Consider the following 19,184-nt stretch of genomic DNA (forward strand, 5'->3'; position numbering starts at 1 on the left):
CATCCGGAACTTCTTCACCTCCACCATCCACAACCACATCCTCCACGCAACGTCACCACACACCAACCAACCACCCACCTCCCCTCCCAAACCCGCAAAAGCCACATCAAAAATGTCCCGCGAACAATACACCCCACCCACCCTCCAAGACCGCAACGCCGGCCCCTCCTCCTCCTCCCAACAATCGCAAACCCAACAAACCACCAGCCAACCATACACAGGCGGCGGCTTCAACCTGACAGCCGCCTCGCTCGACGCTTTGGGCGACGACTCGCGCCCCATCCACTACCTGTGCGGCGACTGCGATGCGCGCGTGACGCTGAAGAAGGGGGATGCGATTCGGTGCAAGGAGTGTGGGTATCGCGTGCTGTATAAGGAGAGGACGAATCGGTGAGTTTTCCTCTTTTTCGCTTTCTTTGTGCCTTGAGGAGAGCGAGGGGTGGACGTGTGTGCTGATGATGTTTGGGATAGGATGATTCAGTTTCAGGCGAGGTAGAGGGGGAAACGGAGAGGCGGGATATGTGGTCACTTTTGAAGCGAAGGGCTTTTCGCGGAGGGTGAATAGAAGATGACGAGCGGGACGAGACATGATACCCAGATATCCCAGAGCAGCGCTTCGCTGTTGCGCTTGCGAGGAACCTAGACGCAACAGAGTCGGATTGACAGGGAAGCAGAGGAGAACGGGATGCAGAAGAGAGGCTGCGAGATGAGCAAGGAAGCATTCGGCAGCTATTGCTCCTCATTATGAACCCGCACGCTCGCGGAGAGGAAAAGAAACACTCTGACCCTCAGCATCATTCATCTGTGTCCATTCTCAATCGCTCGCTCGCTCCATGCACCATCAAATGCCGATAATGCAAAAGAAAATGCAACCTCACTCGCATGCCTTTCCTTTCCTTGCCTTTCCTTCCTCGGTCCTCCTCACTCTTCTGTTCTCTCCCCTTTCCTTCTCACTCACCTAATTGCCCCGAAAAGCATCAAACCGCTTGTAAGTATACCCAATAAACGGCAAAGAAAGCGTACTCTCCTCGCCGCCCGCGCCCGTCGCCTGCGCCGCCTCCGTCTGCGCGCGCAGCTGCGCCGAGTTGTCCACCTGCGGAATCTCGTCGATGGGGAAGTACTGCGTGTCGACGTTGGACTGCAACTTGGGCTCAAAGGGCGCGCGGATCTTGCGCAGGCTGTCCCACTGCACGCCGTGGAAGAAGGGGTGTGCTTTGAGCTCCGCCGCGCCGTGGATGCGGCCGAGGCGGTTTTGGGAGTCGCAGATTAGGCTGGGGGATGTTAGTTAGTGGATGGGGATGTGGAGATTGGGGAGGGGTGGGCGTACCTTCGGACAAAGTGCTCTGCTTCGGCGCCCAGTTGTTGATCTGGAGGGAAGTTGAGATACCGAGGCCAGTCGACAATCTTGCGATAAGTGTCGTGCGGCTCTTCAGCGCAGAAAGGAGGCCAGCCGATGAGACACTCAAACATAATCGTACCCACGCTCCACCAATCACAGCCAAAGTCGTAGCCCTTGCCGCTGAAGATCTCGGGAGCAATGTAATCCGGCGTACCGACGGTGGAGTAAGCCAGCTGACGCCGGGACTTGCGCCAGGTGTTGATCTGGTTGCGGTTGGAGACGGTGAGTTGAATTTGGTCGATGGAGACGGAGTTGCGATTTTGCGTCATGGATTTGGGCCGCGTCTGGGACATGAGTTGTTGGTAGTAGGAGGCGGAGTGTTCTTTGGAGAAGCCCGTCGACAGCCCGAAGTCAGTGAGTTTAATGTGTCCTCCGCGGTCGAGCAGGATGTTGTCGGGTTTGATGTCTCTGCAAAGGAGTGAGGTTAGTAAAGATGTTTAGTTGCAACGGAGTATTGTCTTAACCCACCGATGAATGAACCCGAGCTTGTGCACAGCTTCAATGGCCAGCGTAATCTCCGCCATGTAGAATCTCGTGATATCCTCAGAGAAGATCTCATACTTGATGAGCATGGTCATCAAGTCGCCGCCGGGCAGAAACTCCATCAACATGTACAAGAAGGTCGAGTCCTGGAAGGAGGTGTGCAATTTGACCAGCCATGGACTGTCGGCGTTGGCGAGAATGTCACGCTCGGCGCGCACATGGGCGAGCTGATCCTTCTTGTGCTGCAAGGAGGGAAAAGAGGTAAGCAACAATGGTTGAAGGGGGGTCGTATAACCCAAACTCACCATCTCGGCCTTGATCAAGGACTTCAACGCGTAGATCCTGCCATCATGTCTCCTCTGAACCAGCCTGACTTCTCCAAACGCACCCTTCCCGATGATCTTCAGGGTGTTGTAGTTTTGCGGCCGCTCACTCGTACGTAGGAAGCGGAGGAAGTTGGCCTCTGACTTGCGCATGTTGTTCTTCCTCGATTCTTTGCGGGAATCGGAGATTTCCTTGCTCAGGAGGGTGCTTTCGAGATCCTTGGCTCTGGAAGGGAAGTCAGCCTTGTGAAATACATGAGGGGAATCAAGGATGTCTTCCACCCACCTCTCATTCCTCGCCCTCGCGCGCTCCACATTCTCCTTGAAAAACTCCTGCGTGAGCATCTTCTGCAACTTGACCCTCTCCGTAATGGCCGTGGAGTACTTCTCCGGATTCTTCACCGGCGGCTCATCATCGTAGATGCTCGGACCTTGGGGGTGAGGCGGGGTATTGGAGGTGGTATTCAAATAGCTCCCATACTGTGCTTGGCCCGCAGTCCGCGCCCTCGAAGCAGTACCGGGGGAGGGCTGTCTGCCATATGGACTTGCCGACCTCGGGCTATTCCCACCCAGATTCTGATGCTGGAACTGATGTGCCAACCCATTCGTAGCATCACTGAAACCACCAGGTGAAGTACGAAAGCTCGTAGCCCCAGGCTGGGGCGAAGGCAGACCATGGCTGGCGTAACCCTGCTGCTGCTGCTGCTGGTAGGGATTGGGGTTGTTGTAGAAGTAGCCCTGATTCGTGATGCCACTGGTCGTCTGCTGTGTGCCCCACACCTCTTGCTGGCCGTTGCTGTTGGGGAAGGGTTGGGGGAAGGTGGAGGGGGTGGTGGGAAAGGCGCGGCCGGCTTCCGCCCCGAAGGCGCTGGGCGAGTTGTTGAAGCCGAAGTTGAGGTGTAGGCGGTTGGGGTTGCGGTTGTCGGGGGCTTGTTGGCCTTGTTGTTGGCCTTGTTGCTGATTTGGGTATGCCATGATGGATGGCGGTGTGAGGGTGGAAGAGGTCTGGGGAAGGGGGTTAGATGGGGGGAGTTGGATGTTAGTGAGGAGGACGCAAGAGACTCACGAGGTGAAGTGAGTCCAGTCAGGTGATTCAACACTGCCCTCCTCTCAACAAAGCAGAAGAAGCGGATGTGATGAGTCCAGGGGAGCAGTAGAGCAAAGTGAAGCTCGAGGCAAAGGATAAGCAGCAGAAGGCGGTGACAACCAGAGCGTTGCAGCCGCCTCAACCCTTGCGTGTGTTTGCCTTGGAGAGCTCACTCCATTGACTGCTGTCGTTCGGGTGTACAGTTCTGCATTCACCGACGCGTCGAGTGCGTCATCTGCTTGCAGGGAATGGAGTGTCGATGGGGATGGATGCAAGCAGCAACACCAAAAGACGTGGGCGGATGGGCAAGGGTCCGTGGGAATGTCTCAGATGCTCGTCCGTGTCCCCGATTCGATTAAGAATTCAAGGGTCACCCTTCACCTTCCCCTTCTCGGCAGCCGGCAAGGCTAACTGTACAGTCATCACATCACCTCAAGAGGTCAAGTGAACTTCATTAAGGTACAAACAGTATGCGGCATAGAAGACTCAATATGGCCATGCATAAATTCCAAATCTATCCATCTCGTGCCCCTGGCATCCAATCATCAATCTAGGTATCCAAGTCCAACTCAGATACTGTATCCCCATCGATAGATGCATGCAAATCAAACAAATGTAAACGCATCGCAATGCAACCCATACTCCAACCGACATCATCTCCAATCCTCTCCCAAACACCTCAAAATCCAAACCCCCTACCGCATCAACTGCTCCGCCCGCACCCTCTCCGCCCCAATCTCCTTCTGCAAGCGCCTCATCTGCTGAAACGCGCCATCGCGCTGCGTCTGCAGCTCCGCCACCTCCAACTGACTCTTATTCACCTTCGTCACCACATCCTGCATATCCTCTTCGGCCTCGCGCAGCAGCGCCTCCAGCTCGCGCACCTTGCGCTCCAGCATCTGCGTCTTGCTGCGCTCCAGCAGCGACGCTGCAGCCGAAGAAGCCGTGTCGGAGGCTTTGCGGCTCGTGCTGAGTTTGGGGGATTTGCCGCTTGCGAGCAAGGGGGAGGTGCCGGGGGTGAGGTGGCGGGAGGCGTTGGACAGGTTGCTTGGGTAGGGGCTGAGGCGGAGGCGTTGGAGAGATGGGGACGACGCTTCTTCCAATTTGCGCACTTCGGCTTCGTGCGTGCCGAGTGTCGTTTCGGAGTGCTGTTGTGCGGCGAGGACCGAGTCTTCCATGATTGTCAGGCGCTTTTGCATTTCGATGATCTTGCCGTTGGACTCGCGTTGCTCCAGCTCGCCACGCGCGACGGCCTCGGCCAGCCGTTTGCGGAGTTCGATGTTGGACTGCACCTGCCTCTCCAGCTGATCTGCTAGCTCGTCCATGCGTTGAGCGCAAGCGATGAGCTCATCGGAGCTTCCGTCTTGCACTGCTTCGGCACGTTGGCGGTACTCGGCCGCGACTTTGCGCGCTTGGTCGCGCTCAGTCTCGGCAGTCGAAATGCTCTGCTGTAAAGCCTCGTCCGCCGCGCCGTCTCCACCCTGTCCATTGCCGAAGAGTGTTTGTTGGCTCGAGCCGAGGATGTCGTGTTCCTGCAGGATGATGCGAAGACCTCTAGTCTCCAACTCCGCCCGGTCGAGATCCATCTTGATCCCTGACAGCCCTTTCTCATACTGCCATTTCTGCTCGAGAGCATCTTCTGTTCGCTTCCGTAGGGTGGCCACCTCCTCCTTCAACGTGGCCACTTCTCGATGATACGTTCCACCACGGCTGTTCGTCGACGACTCGGCCAAGTTCTTCGCCGTAGTCAGCTTCTTGATGGCCAATGCGTGGTCCTTTTGCTGCTTCTCCGCACGAAGAATCAGCAGCTTCAGCGCCTTGTGCAATGCGTCTCGCTGGTCCTCAATTTCCTTGACGCCCTCTGCAGTAACGATGGCCCCGGCACTAGATCCAGACCGTTCTCTCGAGCCACTCGCGTTCGTCAGAGACCTACTCAACGACCCTCCGCGCCGGCTTGGATTACGAGCAAGCGATCCAGATCTCGTCAAGCGGACAGGAGATGCGCCCTCCTCTTCCTCGGTAATGGGCCCGAACTTGGAAACCATCATCGATTTCAGCGAGGTCATCTCATCCTTCATCCGAGCATTCTCCGTCGCATGGCGTTCGAGTTCGCCTTTCGTCGCGGTGTACAGATCTTCAAAACTGGCCTTCGCCTGTCGCTCTTGATTGAGAAGTCTGCGTGTGTCTTCCACCGTCGTCTCCAGCTCATCGATTCGCTCTTCCCGATCCCCTCGTACATCCTCTTCATCCTGCTTGGACTGTACTTGTTCTTCGAGCTTGTGGACCATGATTTCAAGATCTCGCCGGCGACCAAGCTCGCTCTGTAGCCGTGAAGCCATCTCAATCTTGACCTGAGCCTTCTCCTGCTCCGCCTTTCGCAGCTTCTGCTCCAGCTGCTCGAACTTCGCCTCCTGGTCGGAGAGCGGAAAGCGACTTGCACTTGCGCCCGAGTCGGAGAAGTAGTCGCTACTCCTGCGTGTAGACTCCGAGCCGGTGCCACTGGGCGGGTCCACGCGCAGCCGGTCAATCTCATCCTCCAATTCCATTTCTCGCTTGATGGACTCGGCCAACTCCGTGCTCACTTGTGTCAACTCCTTCTCCAGCTCCCGCACATGGGCATTCGTTTCAGGAGTGCCGAATAGTAAAGGAGCGTCATCGCTGTCGAAGTAGTCGCGACGGTGATGGAGGTTGGCGCGCTGCACCTGGACCCCTGGGGGCGTCAGACGTGGCGCGGTAGCAGTATTGTCCATTGAGTTGGACCGGTGAACCGTGGGAGGATAGAGCGACGAATCGGACGGTGGAGAGTCCCCATTATGCTTCTTCCAGCTGAAGAAGTTGCCCAGCCTGCCGCCCGGCGACTTTGGCCGGAAGGCAATGGGCGAATCCAGCGAGCTGATCGACTCATCGGTGAGGGTCCGTTTAACACCATCTTGCCGGAGGCTCGGTGCCTCCGAGATGCCCTTCATTGGAGATGTGCTGCGACCTCTTTGCGCCGGCGTGTCCCCAGACGCTGAGTCTAAGCTTGAGGATTGAGGCGCATTAGATATGGAGCGGTGGTGGGAGTATCTTGCGTGTATGGGGATGGCGGAGCGGGTGTAATCGCCGTGTGTAGGGGAGGGAGGGACGGTGTCGGAGTATTGTGAGCCGAGGGAAACGTTGCGATTGTGTGGGAGAGAGGTAGGAGGGATGATGGATCTGTGGCGCTTGTTAGTTGGGGCCTTCATGGAATTGTGCCGGAGGAATATCTTACCGTTCCGGTTGTGACCTATTGAAACTTCGTGCCTGCAGCGAAGACGTTCGCACAAGTCTGTGGCTGACCGTCCTTTGTGGACTGGGATGACGTTGTGGTAGCGGGCCTGGCTGCGGTAGGCGACTCGGGGATGCTCTCTCGGCAACGGAGGTGGAGGCCGCTCGGACGGGCGATGACAGGGACGTCCGTTTCCCACTGGTGGGAGAAGCAACGGGGATGCTGGAGGTGCGGCGATGAGAGAGCGAGGGGACATTCACATGCGCCAGCGAAGGTTGTTGTCGACGATGCTGCAGGGCTCCCGAAGTGTTGCGGGAATGTGTGGTTGGCGGCGGGGGAAAGGCGGCAGAAGCCTCACTCAAGGAGGAGGAGGCGGAGTGGGAGTAGGTGTAGTAGTCGACGTCGGCGAGGGAGGAGCTCATGGAGTGTGAAGAAGCCATGGTCACCGGGGACCAGTGGCAGAGCCGGATAGGACAATGCGCTGTCGAGGCTGGCCGTTATGGGGGGGTGGAGGGCTAATCGCAGCGGGATGCCGCGATCCGGACGGGCGAATCAAGGCACTAGCCCAGCAGCAACAGATGAAGATGCAACGATGTTCAACGTCCGCGGCCGCCGAGAGATAGAGTGGAGTGGGCCCTCGCACCCAATGGAGGTCGGAGCAGGGGAGGAGATCCCAGAATAGCGCGGGTGATGGCAGGTGGTGTGTCGCACAAAGAAGGCAGTTGCGCGGAGGGGGGAGATGAGGGAGGGCGGTGATGGCAGAGCGGCGCAAGTGTTTGTGCAAATTATTGGCGGCTCCGTTGTGATGATGAGAGGGATGGGGAGCAGAGACCGCTGGATTAGCGGAGGGACGTGCGTGTCGTCTGGTGGGGGCGCTGGCGCGAACGGTCGGTGTTTGGTTGCTGCGGTGAGATTGGGCGAAGCGAGGGAGGTTGGAATGATCATCTTCTGCTCGAGGCCACGGATGGCCGATATGCTGATGTTCCATGGTCTGTCATTGTCATTGCCATCGTCTCATTATCAGTCCTTCTCTTTCTGCCCCCATCTGCTTGTCTGGAGCCGCCGACTTCAGTGCATTTCCCATTCTTCAAAAGGGGAGGGCTTGGCACAATAAGCTTTCGTTCCTGCTTTAGCGCCATGCCGCACCTCGAACCGACGGCCAATGAGCGGAGAAAGGGGTCTTCACACCCTCCAGGCGTTTTAGACTCCGACCGACATTTCACCATCATCAACGGTCGTGCAAAAGACACCAGCACACCCGTGTCTGATACACATGCCACGATCTGCTCAATTTCAGATCTCCGACGATCAGCGTGATCGGGCCTCGGAACACGACGCATGTGCAACAGCGCGCCATTCGCTACTGCTCAGATTGCATCCAACTGTCACGCATCTTGCAGCATCCCGAAGAGGCATCGAGCGGCCGTTGAAGTGAGAGTGCCAAGTATGTGCCTTGATCATCCACTACACCGCTACAGAACTGTATCTCATTGCGCAACGGCTGCTTGTCTTGTCCGTTGGTTTCAGTGTCCTACATTCCATTTTATTTTATGCACGCCCAACCGTCCGTCATCAGCGATGCACTATTCCTTGCCGTCCAAGTCGGCGTAGAACTTGTACCCAAAGCTGGCCGACGGGTCGTTGAAGCGCAGCTTCTTGTCGATCCCGTCAATCTTCTTGACGTCCTCGGGGTCCAGCTTGAAGTCTCCCGCCAAGTTGTCCTTGATGCGCTTCTCCGTCTTGGACTTGGGCAGGACGGTGCGACTGGGAGATTAGACCGTCAGTTTACGCATGCTCACCATCAATCAGTCACAACAGACAGAACTCACCCATGTGCGATGCCCCAAGCCAATGCGACTTGTGCTCCCGACTTGCCGTACTTCTTACCAATCTCCACCAGCGTCGGGTCTTCCATCAGCTGGCCCATCTTCTGGCCCTTGTCGTAGATGGCGTTGGCGTTGCCAAACGGCGAGTACTGCATGATGAGGATGTTGTTCTTCTTGTGCCACTCCGCGAAGCCGGGCTGCTGGAGCCATGGGTGCAGTTCTGAGTAATAATCAGTACGGACGTAAAGTACCTGCTACTGGGTGGTGTGGCCATACCAATTTGATGTGCTGCCGGGGGCTGTGTAGATACATCCATTAGCGCTTATCCATCTATCACCATCTCCCAGACATCACTCACCGTATCGACAGACTTGACCAGTCTCTCCATCTCTGCCTGCGAGAAGTTGCTGACACCCACAGCCTTCGTCTTGCCCTTCTTCTGGCACTCCAACATCGCCTTGTACCTACAGCAACAGTCAGCCCTTGCCCCACCGCCAGCCACTCCCAATCAACGTACGTATCAACAAAGTCTGTATCGCCCGGAATCGGGTTCCCCTCCTTATCCTTGGGGAACTTCTCATCCCCATCTTTGAACGCCGAAGGCCAATGCATGAGGTACAGATCAACGTATTCCACGCCCAGATTGCTCAGCGACTCGTCGAGCGACGACTCCACCGACTTGGGGTGATGCTTGTGGTTCCACAGCTTGGTCGTGATGAAGATCTGGTCGCGTGGGACGCCGGCTTTGCGGATTCCCGCGCCCACCGCTGGCTCCGTGCCGTAGATGTTGGCCGTATCGATGTGGCGGTAGCCTGCTTTGAGCGCGATCGCCACTGCGTCTTCTTGCGCGTCTTTGTCTTGCCATGTGCCGAAGCCTGGGGGTGTGCCGCTGGTTAGTAGGGTCTGCTGTGTTACGTGAGGGGAGGCCAATGCTTACCGAGGGCGGGCATGCTGGCCCCGGTGTTCATCTTGTGCATGGTGGAAGCCATTCTGATGGGATTCTGGATTCTTGCTTGTGAGGAGAGCTGTTGGGAGACTTGAGAGAGTCGGGAGATGGAGGAAGTAAGTGCGCGATGCGACATGGGAGATTGTCTTTAAAGAGGTCAATGGAATGGGGAAAGAACGAAAAGAATCGAAATGGCAGAGAAGCAAGAGCAACCACGTCACTGCTTGTTTCGCTCAATGATGGCGGGTTACCTCATTCGACGTTGCCGTCTGGTCATTGATGGTGGCGACTTCCACGGCGGTGACGTATTGGCGTGTCAGGCACGCGGGCGATCGCGAACCGCATTGCTTGATCGGCGTGATCGAATGGGGAAGTTTCGTGCGACGATTATATTACAAGTAGAGCCTCACTATCATGATCATTGGCTTCAAATTGGCCATGAGAAACTATGTTCCTCCTCAACCCTTCTTGAACTGGGCGCTGGTATGGTATGCGAGCGCCTCAATGTCGGTCACGTGACCCCAAAAGTTCGCCGCTTAAAATCTACAGAAGTGCGAGCGCGATGGATGATGGAACCATTGAAGCATTCGAAGCTTGAACAAACACGGTGGGCATATGGACGAACAAAATAGCTATCAGGGAACTCCGTTGAAAAGCTTTTGCATTTTGGAATACCGTCATACGGATGCGTATCTCGCCCTTTCACTCTCAGCAGTCTCCCGATGTCAATGCATGGTGAATCGATCAACTATGCAACTTAAAGAGCAAGAAGCCCAACAATGCCGACGACACCAGCAAGCCCGGCGCCAATGACACCAGTAGGCGCCGCGCCACCAGCAGAGGAAGAACTGCTAGCAGCAGACGCCGAAGACGAAGCAGACGACGACGCAGACGAGGCCGCAGAGCCGGTGAGGGTGGTTTGCGTCGTCATGACGCTCGTGCCCTCGGTCTTGGTGTGGTGCTTGCCGGACGAGGTGCTGCTGCCGGTCACGGTGCTGTTGACGACCGTCGCGGTGCCGTTGCCGGGCACGAGCAGCGTCTGGATTTGCGAGGGCAGCTTCGTGAACCAGCCGGGCGTGTGGCCGGCCTTGAACTCCGAGGCGACGTGCGTGTAGAAGCCTGCGACGCCGGCGGTCTTGATGTAGGCGTCGGCGGAGGAGGGCAGGATGGTAGCGATGATGGCGAGGCTGCGAGGGAATGTGTTAGGGAATGTTGTGTCTTCGTTGCGATAATACGACGTCTACTTACTCGCTAGCGGGGATGGAGGGGGTCTGCGCAGACACGGCGGCCACGAGGGCAGAGATGGCGAGAAGCTTGAACTGCATGATGAAGGACGGTGTCGACGAGTCAATGCCGCTGAAGGAAGGTAGACGAAGTGAAGTGGTGCGAAGTTGGAGAACGAGCGAGCGGATTGAATGGGGGAAGGAGGGAGGGAAAGCAAGGGGGACGACGTGGGCGGGCGGGCGAGTTAAATATACCGCAAGAGCGATGCAGTAGCTGCCTGCGAGCCTGCCTATTCGCAACTTTTTTAGCTTGGCCTTTCCCTGCAGATCGCTGGATCAGGGGCCCAAGTACGAGGCGGCGTAAAAGCAGTCGCTCTAGGGAGCAGAAGGGCCCAGTCTAGACAACCCCGAGGCGCCAAGGCGCGTGGTAGCTTCGCAAGCTTCGTGTTTCCGGGGTAGCAACACGCGTTGCCGCCATCCCGATGTCCAATCGCCGTCGGCCAAGCGTAGACCCCGCGCCCAACGCGGCATGGCGCGGGAGACGTAATCCCTCCCATCGAGGCTGAGGGAGGCGCTACCCGCGTCGTGTGCTTGCTCCCCTTGCTGCGACCACGGAGTCGCTTGCCAACCTACCAAGCGTTTAGGCGAATGGGCAACGTCGACGGTCGAGGAACGCGACTTCAAGGTTTAGCTAATCAACAATCGCACGGCTTGAGCGGCATGCTTCGTACTGCAAGCACAGAGCGCAAGGGGCGTCTCGCCGAAAGTACTTCGGTAGAGTTCTTATGCGGTGTTCCATGTGGGTGGCGCACATCACACCACCCCAAATACTTGAGTACTGTGATTCGACGCGGTGCAAATTGCCTAATTCACCGGAAGAACACCATCGCCGTGCGGATCATCGTACATTCCACGCACACGCGACATGCGCACGCCGCGTGATGAGGTGTGCAATTACTGCAAACAGTCACTATCCATCACCGCACCTTGCGCAGCCCGCGCTCCTGTCCAACATTCGCCACATCCCTCACCAAACTCCTGCCAGTCGCGCGCGCGGGAGCCGCGCAACCCCCCATCCGCACACTTCGGACAATCTTCACCGTATTGCCGAAAGCAACCGCGATTGATTGGTCGTCGAGCGGGACCGCGGGCCCGGCATTCGTCACGTACAAGGCTGTGCTGTCGGTGTTGAGGAGCCCGGTGTTGCTGTCGTTGGCTTCGGGGAGCACGGAGATGCTTTCCAGCTCGCCGTTTGCTGATAGTCGATAGCCTTGCCATGCATCACTGTCCTCATCGTCATCGTCCTTCCCGCCATCTGCGGCCACGCTGGAACGCGTATGTTGCCGGCGCCTTAGTCGCGAGGACCCACCAGCCCTTCTCTGTCCCTCATGAGGAGAAGCAGGTTTGCGCAGACCAAGGATAGCTTGCGATTTTACCGCGCTCCAAGCTCCTGGCTTCGACAGACGGTGACTGGTCTGCGTTGCGTCGTCGAAGGAAGTGCACTGCGAGGTACTTTTAGTGGCACAGATGACTCCGTCGGCGTCATCTCTGGGCCAGAGAGCCGTGGTTGCGCACTCGTCTTCGCTCGCCGGCTCCCCTATTAACATCGCAGAGCGAAATGCCAGCATCCCGCATCTTGGACACGTAACAGCCGTGCCTAATGTAACATGAAGAATAGGTGGATCGTCCTCGTTGACGTCTACGACGCACAGAGTGGCGATCGATTGTCCATCTAGAATCATCACTCGCCGCGCTGCCGTCACAAGCAAGACGTCGGAGCCTAGATCCGAGTAGTGCTGGATGTGCACCGCTCCCAGTAGTCGTCCCATGAACTTTTGCGCTGGCAGATCGTGCTGGCTCCTTCTCTTCCATGCTCCGTCGTGCCAGGCGGACAATATAAGTTGTGCCTCGTCCGTAACAACTACCAGTCTCGGCTCCTTGCCATTTGATCCTGGAATCGTTTTTGCTCCGACCAGCGGAGTATCGGCAAGACTGACCGCCGCATTCGCCTGCCCACTCTCGATGTTGAGCATTCGCAGCCGTCCCCCAGTAGTCAGGACGACAAAGTACAGATTACTGCCACCCTTCTTAGGCAGTCTGATGAATTCGAAGAGGAGCGTCTCGGTATCGTCCGGATATGACAGAGCATCAGACAACAGCGAGCCCGCTCCCACGCTGTACACCATGATGCGATCGTCGGCGCAATGTAACGCCGCCCATTCGCCATTCTCCTCCAGCGTGATCTGATGAATTGGCCAGTGGGTGCGGGAAAGCGCACCGCCTGCCAGTCTGTGCGATTGGTGGGACCGATGTACTCGATCGTAGAGTGAAACAACAACAGACCGATCGAGGCCGACAGTGATTATATGGCCCTTTTCGGTTCCGTATAGTTTCACAATATCCAGTTTGTGGGGCAAAGCCACAGTTGTGGCGCTCACAGCTTCTTGCTCGTCCTCATCGCCTCTATGCTGTTCGTCTTCATGCTCCGTGTAGAGGAGAAAATTCATCAGGACTGCAACAAAAGCCACTGCAAAGACCACCGCAGTCGCCACCGGATAGAAGTGGTGGATGGCAAAGCTGCGCAGTGCTGTCGTCCACTCTTGATCCTCCACGCCAGTCCTATCCGCTCCAGCCAGCACAACAATCAGCGGCGCAAAGATTCGGATGACGAAGCTGTCGGCTCCTGGCCTCGCCAGTTTCATCACTTCCTTGGCGGTGTCAAAGTCTTGCATGCGCATCCACTGTTCGGGAGTCATGGTTGCGTTGATGGGAAGGGGCGCAAAGGTGTCGAACTCATTGAGCTGCGGCGGACCGTTTTTGACCAGACGAAGTAGATGGCGAAGGCTTGTGGCCTGCTCCTTTTGCTCGAAGAAGTGGTAGTTCAGCGAGAGGATGAAAGTCGTTGTAACCGCAGTGCCAGCCATGCGAGTGCTGAACGGTAGTCGACCATGCACCAGCGCATCGAACCACGTCCGGTTAGGAATGGGAGAGGGCTTCCGCTTTGGTTTCGCTTGGTTTGCGCGCGCCAGCGCGTCTTGGAGCTCGAAACGGCGGATATCGACCATGAGGACGGCAACGAAGAAGGTCAAGAGGAAGAAGGCATCGAAGAGAGTGGCGATGCAGGCGAAAGCGCAGAAGGCTGCAACGCCGGGAGAAACGAGTCTGCCGAGGAGTGACAAGATGACGAGGTTCTGCGCGACAGTGGCGAGAGAGACGGGTCCAACATCGCCCAAAGCGTTGGCGATGCGCAGCTCTGTCGCCATGGTCGCGGGGTAGGCGAGAACTGCGTTGATGATACGGAACAAATTTTCCAGCCCAATCACCAAGACCACGAAAGGATATGCGTTTTGCGGAATCATGGACAGGTTGATCTTCAGCATGCTGCAAATTGTGAAGCTAGCCAGGATGGAGCAGGTCATCTGCGTAATGACCGTAACGACCAGCCCGAAGCGGCTGTGGAAAGCTTTCAACCTGCGCAGACTCATGAGCACGTAGAGGGCCATGAGGCTGTATGCAAAGGTGAGAAGGATGTTTTCCTGCAAGCTGAGCGGCGTGAAGCTGAATTCGTACACCTTGCTGCGGTCAACATAGCCGTCGTGAGGAAACAGTGTACAGCCATTGCATGCATCGGCCGTTAACGTGCTCATGCGATCTGTCCATTGATTGCCAACATCACCCTCCACCTTGTTGATGAGGGTGATGACCAGTGCATCTGCGGCGGTGAGTCGGCGACGCTCGAACTTTTTGCCTGCAAAGACCGAAGCCGGGCGTAGGGTGACGTTGAGGGAGGACGATGTTGTGCTTGCCTGTCGATTAATGGTTCCCAGGATATCAATGTCGTTGTCAATCATTTGCCGCGAGTTATTCCAGTACATAAGTGGCGAATGATAGCCCCACGACAAAGCACTTGTCCTGAGGGAGGGGAAGATGGAAGTCCACGAGTCGCTTCCAATGAGCGATTGCTGGATGTCGAGGGCACCATGGAGGACTTCCTTCTCCAAGGCTCTCATGTAACTCCCGTGGATCCACACCTGCCGCATCTCAACATCCGCCGGCTCGGTGTATTCGTCGTGAGGTTTGGCAGTGGTCCACACGTGGTGAGGGTAAGAAGCTAGACCGGCAGTTGGGTTTTCAGCCAGGAGAATGGTCGGATATGTAAAGGCCATTGCGATCGCCACGGTGACCAGCATGGCGATGAGCCAGTGTTCTGCCGTGGTTTTGCCATGTCGATAAAAAGCGCGGCGTAGCGGGTGGTTTGCGGAGAGACGAGGAGGCTGTGTAGTGCCTCGGATGGGATATAACAGATACCAGAGCATGGTAGGAGGGCTTTTAGCCGGCCAGCATATTTTTGAAGCGCCTTACACCAGTCGATACTGGTCTCGTCTCGTTGAATCAGGTAAAGCAGGTGTCGAACCGTTGAACGTCATCAGTCGCCAAAAGGCAAGCGGTCACATCAGAAATGAAGAACTCGGTGATGAAAAACTCAAACAAAAGGGCAGAAGAGAAGAGAAGAGTATTGTACAGGAGTGTTGAAAGTGAGATGAGACATGGTTCGATGTCGACGAGATGGATGCCTGAAGTGTGGCCTTGCGAGCGTTGGCGTCGACTACGGCGGGCGATAACGTCGCATGCGACATTTCGTCACAAGCAACCTCCCACCTTAATCAGCTCTCCGTCTCCAGCACCAGCCATTGTGCAGTGCATTCTCTCGCCCTTGCTGCCGTCGCTCCACCATCATGTCTCTCGACCCGCCCGCCTACGTCCTCTCCTTGCAGAACAACATCCGCGCCCGACCGATCAGCTGGGAAGGAGCGGTACGAGCAAAGACCATCAGCGACGCCGATCTGAAGAAGATCAAGGCAATAGACAAGGTGCGCAAAGAACAGCGCAAGCAGACCATCGAGGAGGATGTCGACACCTACACCACCCTCCTGCTTGGCGATGGCGAGAAGAAGAGCATCTTCGAGAGCGCCGCCAAGCGCACCGACATTGTGCAGTATATGCTCGTCCTGACGGGTGATCTCATCGAAGGTATGTCGACACGGTGCTCGGCAATATCGCTCAGACGGCACTAACACACATGCATAGATATTCCCTCGCTCACTCAATCGCTGGTCAAACACCCCCACCCGTACAAACCTCTGTTACCGCTGCTCAAGCAGTCCAACAATGCCGAAGACCCCATTCCCCTCTTGACCTCCTCCGTCCTCTCTTCCCTGCTCTCCCGTGCCCTCATCGCGCAACCCAAGTCCACCCCCGAAATCGACGAGGCCCTTCCGAAGCTCTACTCCTACATCGCGCTGTTGTCCAATACCTCAGACACAAACCTGCAGGACATTGGCGTACAAGAGTACAGCGCGCTCCTCCGGACGTCCAAGTCTCGTCTGCAATTTTGGGAGCAGCGGAAGGAGACCCTCGGCCCGCTGATCGATGTGTTGCGGAACGCTGCGGGTGGCAGGGACTCGGACAGCACATTGCATAACGGCAGCACCGCTGGTGGCTCGAGTATACGGAGCACCGCCGATGCCAGCATGGCCGCCAACATGAAGGTTGGAGGGGGAGTCGGCCTGCAGCTTCTCTACCACGTTCTCGTGGTCATCTGGCAGCTGTCGTTTGAGGGCAAGGTGATTGGCAAGGGTTTGAACGACGAGCACGATATTGTTCCCCTCTACACCCAGCTCCTACGGATCTCTCCGAAAGAGAAGACGACACGAGTGCTTCTCGGCACGCTCAACAACCTCCTTTCATACGACCAAAGTACATTGATGCCGGCTGCCCTACCTGCCAAGCTCCCCGCAGTCCTCGCCAACTTGAAGACTCGACATCTGACCGACCCGGACCTTCTCGAAGATCTGGACAGCATTACCACCTTGATGAAAGACTACACCTCATCCCAAACCACATTCTCTGAATACTCGGCGGAAGTTAATAGTGGGCATCTACGCTGGTCTCCGCCGCACAAGAACGCGGACTTCTGGCGTGAGAATGCGCGGCAGATCATCGAAGAGGAAAAGGGTGAGCTGTGCAAGAAGTTGGCCGAAATCCTTAGCAAGGATTGGCAGAACGACAAGCAAGTTCTCGCAATTGGCTGCAACGATGTCGCTTTCCTGGTCAAGGAGTGTCCAGAGAAGAGACAGCAGTTGGATAGGATGGGGCTGAAGGCGAGGGTGATGGTGTTGATGCAAGATGAGAACGAGAGCGTCCGGTGGGAGTCTCTGCGGGCGGTGGGAGAGTGGCTACGGTACAGTGTTGACCAGCAACAACAATAAGCGTGATCACAAGCTGCTGCAAGCGCAGGGACGAGGGATTGGTACTGTTGCATAGAGTGTACAATGATTGTCGTCGCCATGACGAGATGCCTGATCGACATGCATTTTTCCCCCGCAAGGCATTCAAGGGTGGTGCACAGCCACACAGCCCGACGCCACAGCATCATTGACGCCACATCTGGCTGCCGTCCAGACATCACATCTCGGCGCCTTCAGATCAAGCATGAGTCTCTTGTTCGAGATACAGAACTACAGCCGGCAGCATGGTAATACGATTACCTCTGTCTACTCGTTCAGGACTCACATCGATTCCGACAGTCACTGTGGGCGCGTACGAGGCCTCCAATGTTGCAATCAACATCGGACCCTTGATTACAACTACTACACCTGCAGCTCCCAAAAACAGGTTTACAATCTCTAGACCTCCCTGCACCATGCCGATCACTGTGGCGAAGCAGCACCCCAGACCCGCCATCGCCCTCCTCTGATAGGTGTGCGCCACACCCCCGACCATGTGTTTCTCCGGAAGCACGACACACCGTGGCGCTGTCGAGCACGCCTCACTCGCTGCTGCCACGATCAAGCTTCATCCGGCCTTTCATCCTGCATTAGCCCTCGATTGCTTGGTCGGAAAGCCACTCAATGCTCGTGGAGTATCCCGTCTGACGGCTATTGGGGTCTCGCTCGCATGGGTTGGTAGTCCATCTTGACTTGCTACCGCGGGTAGCATCCTTGCAAGCACGTAGGGTAATGAGGGGTTCTTGTCAATGCCTGTCTGGTATGCTGTTCGGCATTTGCACTGCCCGTCTGTAAGATTGTCTCCATGGTTTGCTCTTAACGATGTATTTCCTCTTGTCCCTGTCTTCTTCTTCATCCATTCATCTACGTTAACTCTTACTTCTGACGAGCGTCTCATCTTGCGCTGCACGATCATATTGCAGTCGCTACTCGGACTCAACTCCAACTGGTCATCGATACAACATGGTCTATTTCTGCAGCGTCCGCCATGTGGCGCTTGCGACAATGCTGGTCGCAACCGCTAGAGGCCAGCCTGGAAGCCGTCGCGATGCCTCTCCAGTACCAGCAGTCTCATCGACACCGACCCCCGCATCAAGTGCATCGCTGTCCTCCAGCTCGACAACCGCTGCTCCCGCCGGCTACACCACAGCAGTCGTGCCAATCTACCTCTTCGACATTGCAGAGTCGTTACTCAGCCAATATTTTCCTTCGACCATCCCTGCCGATCTGGCCGCCGTAAAGTGGCCTTCAACCGTCGTTCTCGGCACCGCCACATACGCCTTGCACGAGAAATCGACATCAACCAGCTCACACCAAACCGCTACCCCGACACAGTCATCTCATAGCCAGCAAAACTCTGATCAAAAGGGCAACGAAACACTGGCAATCGTTCTCGCCACCGTCATCGGCGCAATCGCCATTGCCATCATGGCCGTCATCTTCTGCTGTCTACGCCGAAGGAAGAAGCGAACTGGCACCATGTTCATGCGTCGCTCCTCGCCCTCCACTAGCACCAGGGGATCTCGAAGAGCAAACGTCTTTGGCGGCAACACGGAGTACATCCCCAATGGCAACATGGGCCACGCCGAGGAGCGCGACACGACTTTCTTGACTGGCGCTCACGTTTTACCCCCCAGTAGCCATGCTCACCACAATCGAGAGTTATCTGACGAAAGCCCCTTCTACACCCCGCAAGAACCACAAGCTTCGCATCGCGGCCGTCACGGTATCATGGACCAGACGGAGCTGCAGAACCAGCGATCGCCGTTACCGTCCAATCCTCAAGGAATCGGCGCAACACACCCCTCCGACGCTTTCGTGCCTTCTCAATCACGCAAACCCATGCCTCCACATCGACTGACAGACCTACACACCAATCCCTTTTCTTCCGCAGAGGATAGAGAAGCCAATGATGTCGTTTCCCCGATTTTGCCCTCTAAGAGTTCAGATCGCATGAACTCTCCGCTCGTCCATTATCCTTCTGTATCGGAGGTTAGTGAGTTTGACTTTGCGGGTAGAGATGGGGAGAGTGGTGCGTTTGGACGGGTTAATAGTGGTGCTTGGCGGTCTGGGAGGGAGAGGTTGGATGGGAGGCATGAGTTGGCATGATGCATGATATATGTTGTTTCGAATGTCATTGAACGTCTCTTCATGCTTTACAGCTTCGCGCGAGATTGGCCTTTCTATTTGCTGTCGGCAGTGTATGGTCTCGAAATAACGTCTAGATAATGACTAGATGACATGAATACAGTATTACAATCATCAAATCATGTTCCGTATGTCCTATGACCGTGAGTACCCGTGCGTGTGAGTCGAGAGGCTGTACCCTAAGGGTTGAGGTGAAAGGCTTGTCGCCTCAGGCA

At 56.3% G+C, this 19,184-nt stretch overlaps 8 protein-coding genes across 8 annotated transcripts; 3 read left to right on the forward strand and 5 right to left on the reverse strand.

Moving 5' to 3' along the window:
- Window positions 1–112: 112 nt before the first annotated feature.
- On the forward strand, window positions 113–496 carry BDY17DRAFT_321661 (DNA directed RNA polymerase; the record flags this gene model as incomplete). Its single annotated transcript, XM_033736665.1, has 2 exons — window positions 113–390; window positions 472–496. 2 exons carry the CDS (start codon window positions 113–115, stop codon window positions 494–496), a joined length of 303 nt encoding a protein of 100 aa, XP_033593479.1.
- Window positions 497–850: 354 nt separating this feature from the next.
- Window positions 851–3,396, reverse strand: BDY17DRAFT_89040 (Serine/threonine-protein kinase). Its single transcript, XM_033738807.1, has 6 exons — window positions 3,272–3,396; window positions 2,492–3,210; window positions 2,188–2,431; window positions 1,868–2,124; window positions 1,328–1,807; window positions 851–1,271 (listed from the first exon to the last, which is right to left on the reverse strand). Exons 2-6 carry the CDS (start codon window positions 3,178–3,180, stop codon window positions 959–961), a joined length of 1,983 nt encoding a protein of 660 aa, XP_033593480.1. The 5' UTR covers window positions 3,181–3,210; window positions 3,272–3,396; the 3' UTR covers window positions 851–958.
- A 591-nt stretch (window positions 3,397–3,987) lies between these two features.
- BDY17DRAFT_308260 (uncharacterized protein) lies at window positions 3,988–6,979 on the reverse strand (the record flags this gene model as incomplete). Its single annotated transcript, XM_033735189.1, has 2 exons — window positions 3,988–6,487; window positions 6,543–6,979. 2 exons carry the CDS (start codon window positions 6,977–6,979, stop codon window positions 3,988–3,990), a joined length of 2,937 nt encoding a protein of 978 aa, XP_033593481.1.
- A 1,143-nt stretch (window positions 6,980–8,122) lies between these two features.
- BDY17DRAFT_321664 (NADP-dependent oxidoreductase domain-containing protein) lies at window positions 8,123–9,354 on the reverse strand (the record flags this gene model as incomplete). Its single annotated transcript, XM_033736666.1, has 6 exons — window positions 8,123–8,303; window positions 8,369–8,585; window positions 8,642–8,663; window positions 8,724–8,829; window positions 8,883–9,240; window positions 9,303–9,354. The coding sequence occupies 6 exons, from the start codon at window positions 9,352–9,354 to the stop codon at window positions 8,123–8,125; spliced, it is 936 nt and encodes a 311-aa protein (XP_033593482.1).
- A 591-nt stretch (window positions 9,355–9,945) lies between these two features.
- Window positions 9,946–10,987, reverse strand: BDY17DRAFT_292337 (uncharacterized protein). Its single transcript, XM_033732804.1, has 2 exons — window positions 10,560–10,987; window positions 9,946–10,498 (listed from the first exon to the last, which is right to left on the reverse strand). Exons 1-2 carry the CDS (start codon window positions 10,634–10,636, stop codon window positions 10,069–10,071), a joined length of 507 nt encoding a protein of 168 aa, XP_033593483.1. The 5' UTR covers window positions 10,637–10,987; the 3' UTR covers window positions 9,946–10,068.
- Window positions 10,988–11,111: 124 nt separating this feature from the next.
- BDY17DRAFT_292338 (sterol-sensing domain of SREBP cleavage-activation-domain-containing protein) lies at window positions 11,112–15,074 on the reverse strand. The gene has a single exon (XM_033732805.1). It carries the CDS (start codon window positions 14,848–14,850, stop codon window positions 11,512–11,514), a length of 3,339 nt encoding a protein of 1,112 aa, XP_033593484.1. The 5' UTR covers window positions 14,851–15,074; the 3' UTR covers window positions 11,112–11,511.
- A 196-nt stretch (window positions 15,075–15,270) lies between these two features.
- BDY17DRAFT_246744 (V-type H+-transporting ATPase 54 kDa subunit) lies at window positions 15,271–16,803 on the forward strand (the record flags this gene model as incomplete). Its single annotated transcript, XM_033730754.1, has 2 exons — window positions 15,271–15,565; window positions 15,623–16,803. The coding sequence occupies 2 exons, from the start codon at window positions 15,271–15,273 to the stop codon at window positions 16,801–16,803; spliced, it is 1,476 nt and encodes a 491-aa protein (XP_033593485.1).
- A 772-nt stretch (window positions 16,804–17,575) lies between these two features.
- On the forward strand, window positions 17,576–19,072 carry BDY17DRAFT_292340 (uncharacterized protein). Its single transcript, XM_033732806.1, has one exon. The coding sequence runs from the start codon at window positions 17,785–17,787 to the stop codon at window positions 18,928–18,930; it is 1,146 nt and encodes a 381-aa protein (XP_033593486.1). The 5' UTR covers window positions 17,576–17,784; the 3' UTR covers window positions 18,931–19,072.
- Window positions 19,073–19,184: the final 112 nt, after the last annotated feature.

Source organism: Neohortaea acidophila, assembly GCF_010093505.1.
Source record: "Neohortaea acidophila strain CBS 113389 unplaced genomic scaffold BDY17scaffold_2, whole genome shotgun sequence".
Lineage (NCBI taxonomy): Eukaryota > Fungi > Ascomycota > Dothideomycetes > Mycosphaerellales > Teratosphaeriaceae > Neohortaea > Neohortaea acidophila.

Coding starts and splice junctions, on each gene's coding strand:
- BDY17DRAFT_89040 (XM_033738807.1), bottom strand. CDS start 3,180: ATGGCATACCCAAATCAGCAACAAGGCCAACAACAAGGCCAACAAGCC. Junction 2,432..2,491: donor GCGAGGGCGAGGAATGAGAG/GTGGGTGGAAGA, acceptor CTTCCCTTCCAG/AGCCAAGGATCTCGAAAGCA. Junction 2,125..2,187: donor CCTTGATCAAGGCCGAGATG/GTGAGTTTGGGT, acceptor CCCTCCTTGCAG/CACAAGAAGGATCAGCTCGC.
- BDY17DRAFT_292337 (XM_033732804.1), bottom strand. CDS start 10,636: ATGCAGTTCAAGCTTCTCGCCATCTCTGCCCTCGTGGCCGCCGTGTCT. Junction 10,499..10,559: donor CCCTCCATCCCCGCTAGCGA/GTAAGTAGACGT, acceptor ATTCCCTCGCAG/CCTCGCCATCATCGCTACCA.
- BDY17DRAFT_292338 (XM_033732805.1), bottom strand. CDS start 14,850: ATGCTCTGGTATCTGTTATATCCCATCCGAGGCACTACACAGCCTCCT.
- BDY17DRAFT_292340 (XM_033732806.1), top strand. CDS start 17,785: ATGGTCTATTTCTGCAGCGTCCGCCATGTGGCGCTTGCGACAATGCTG.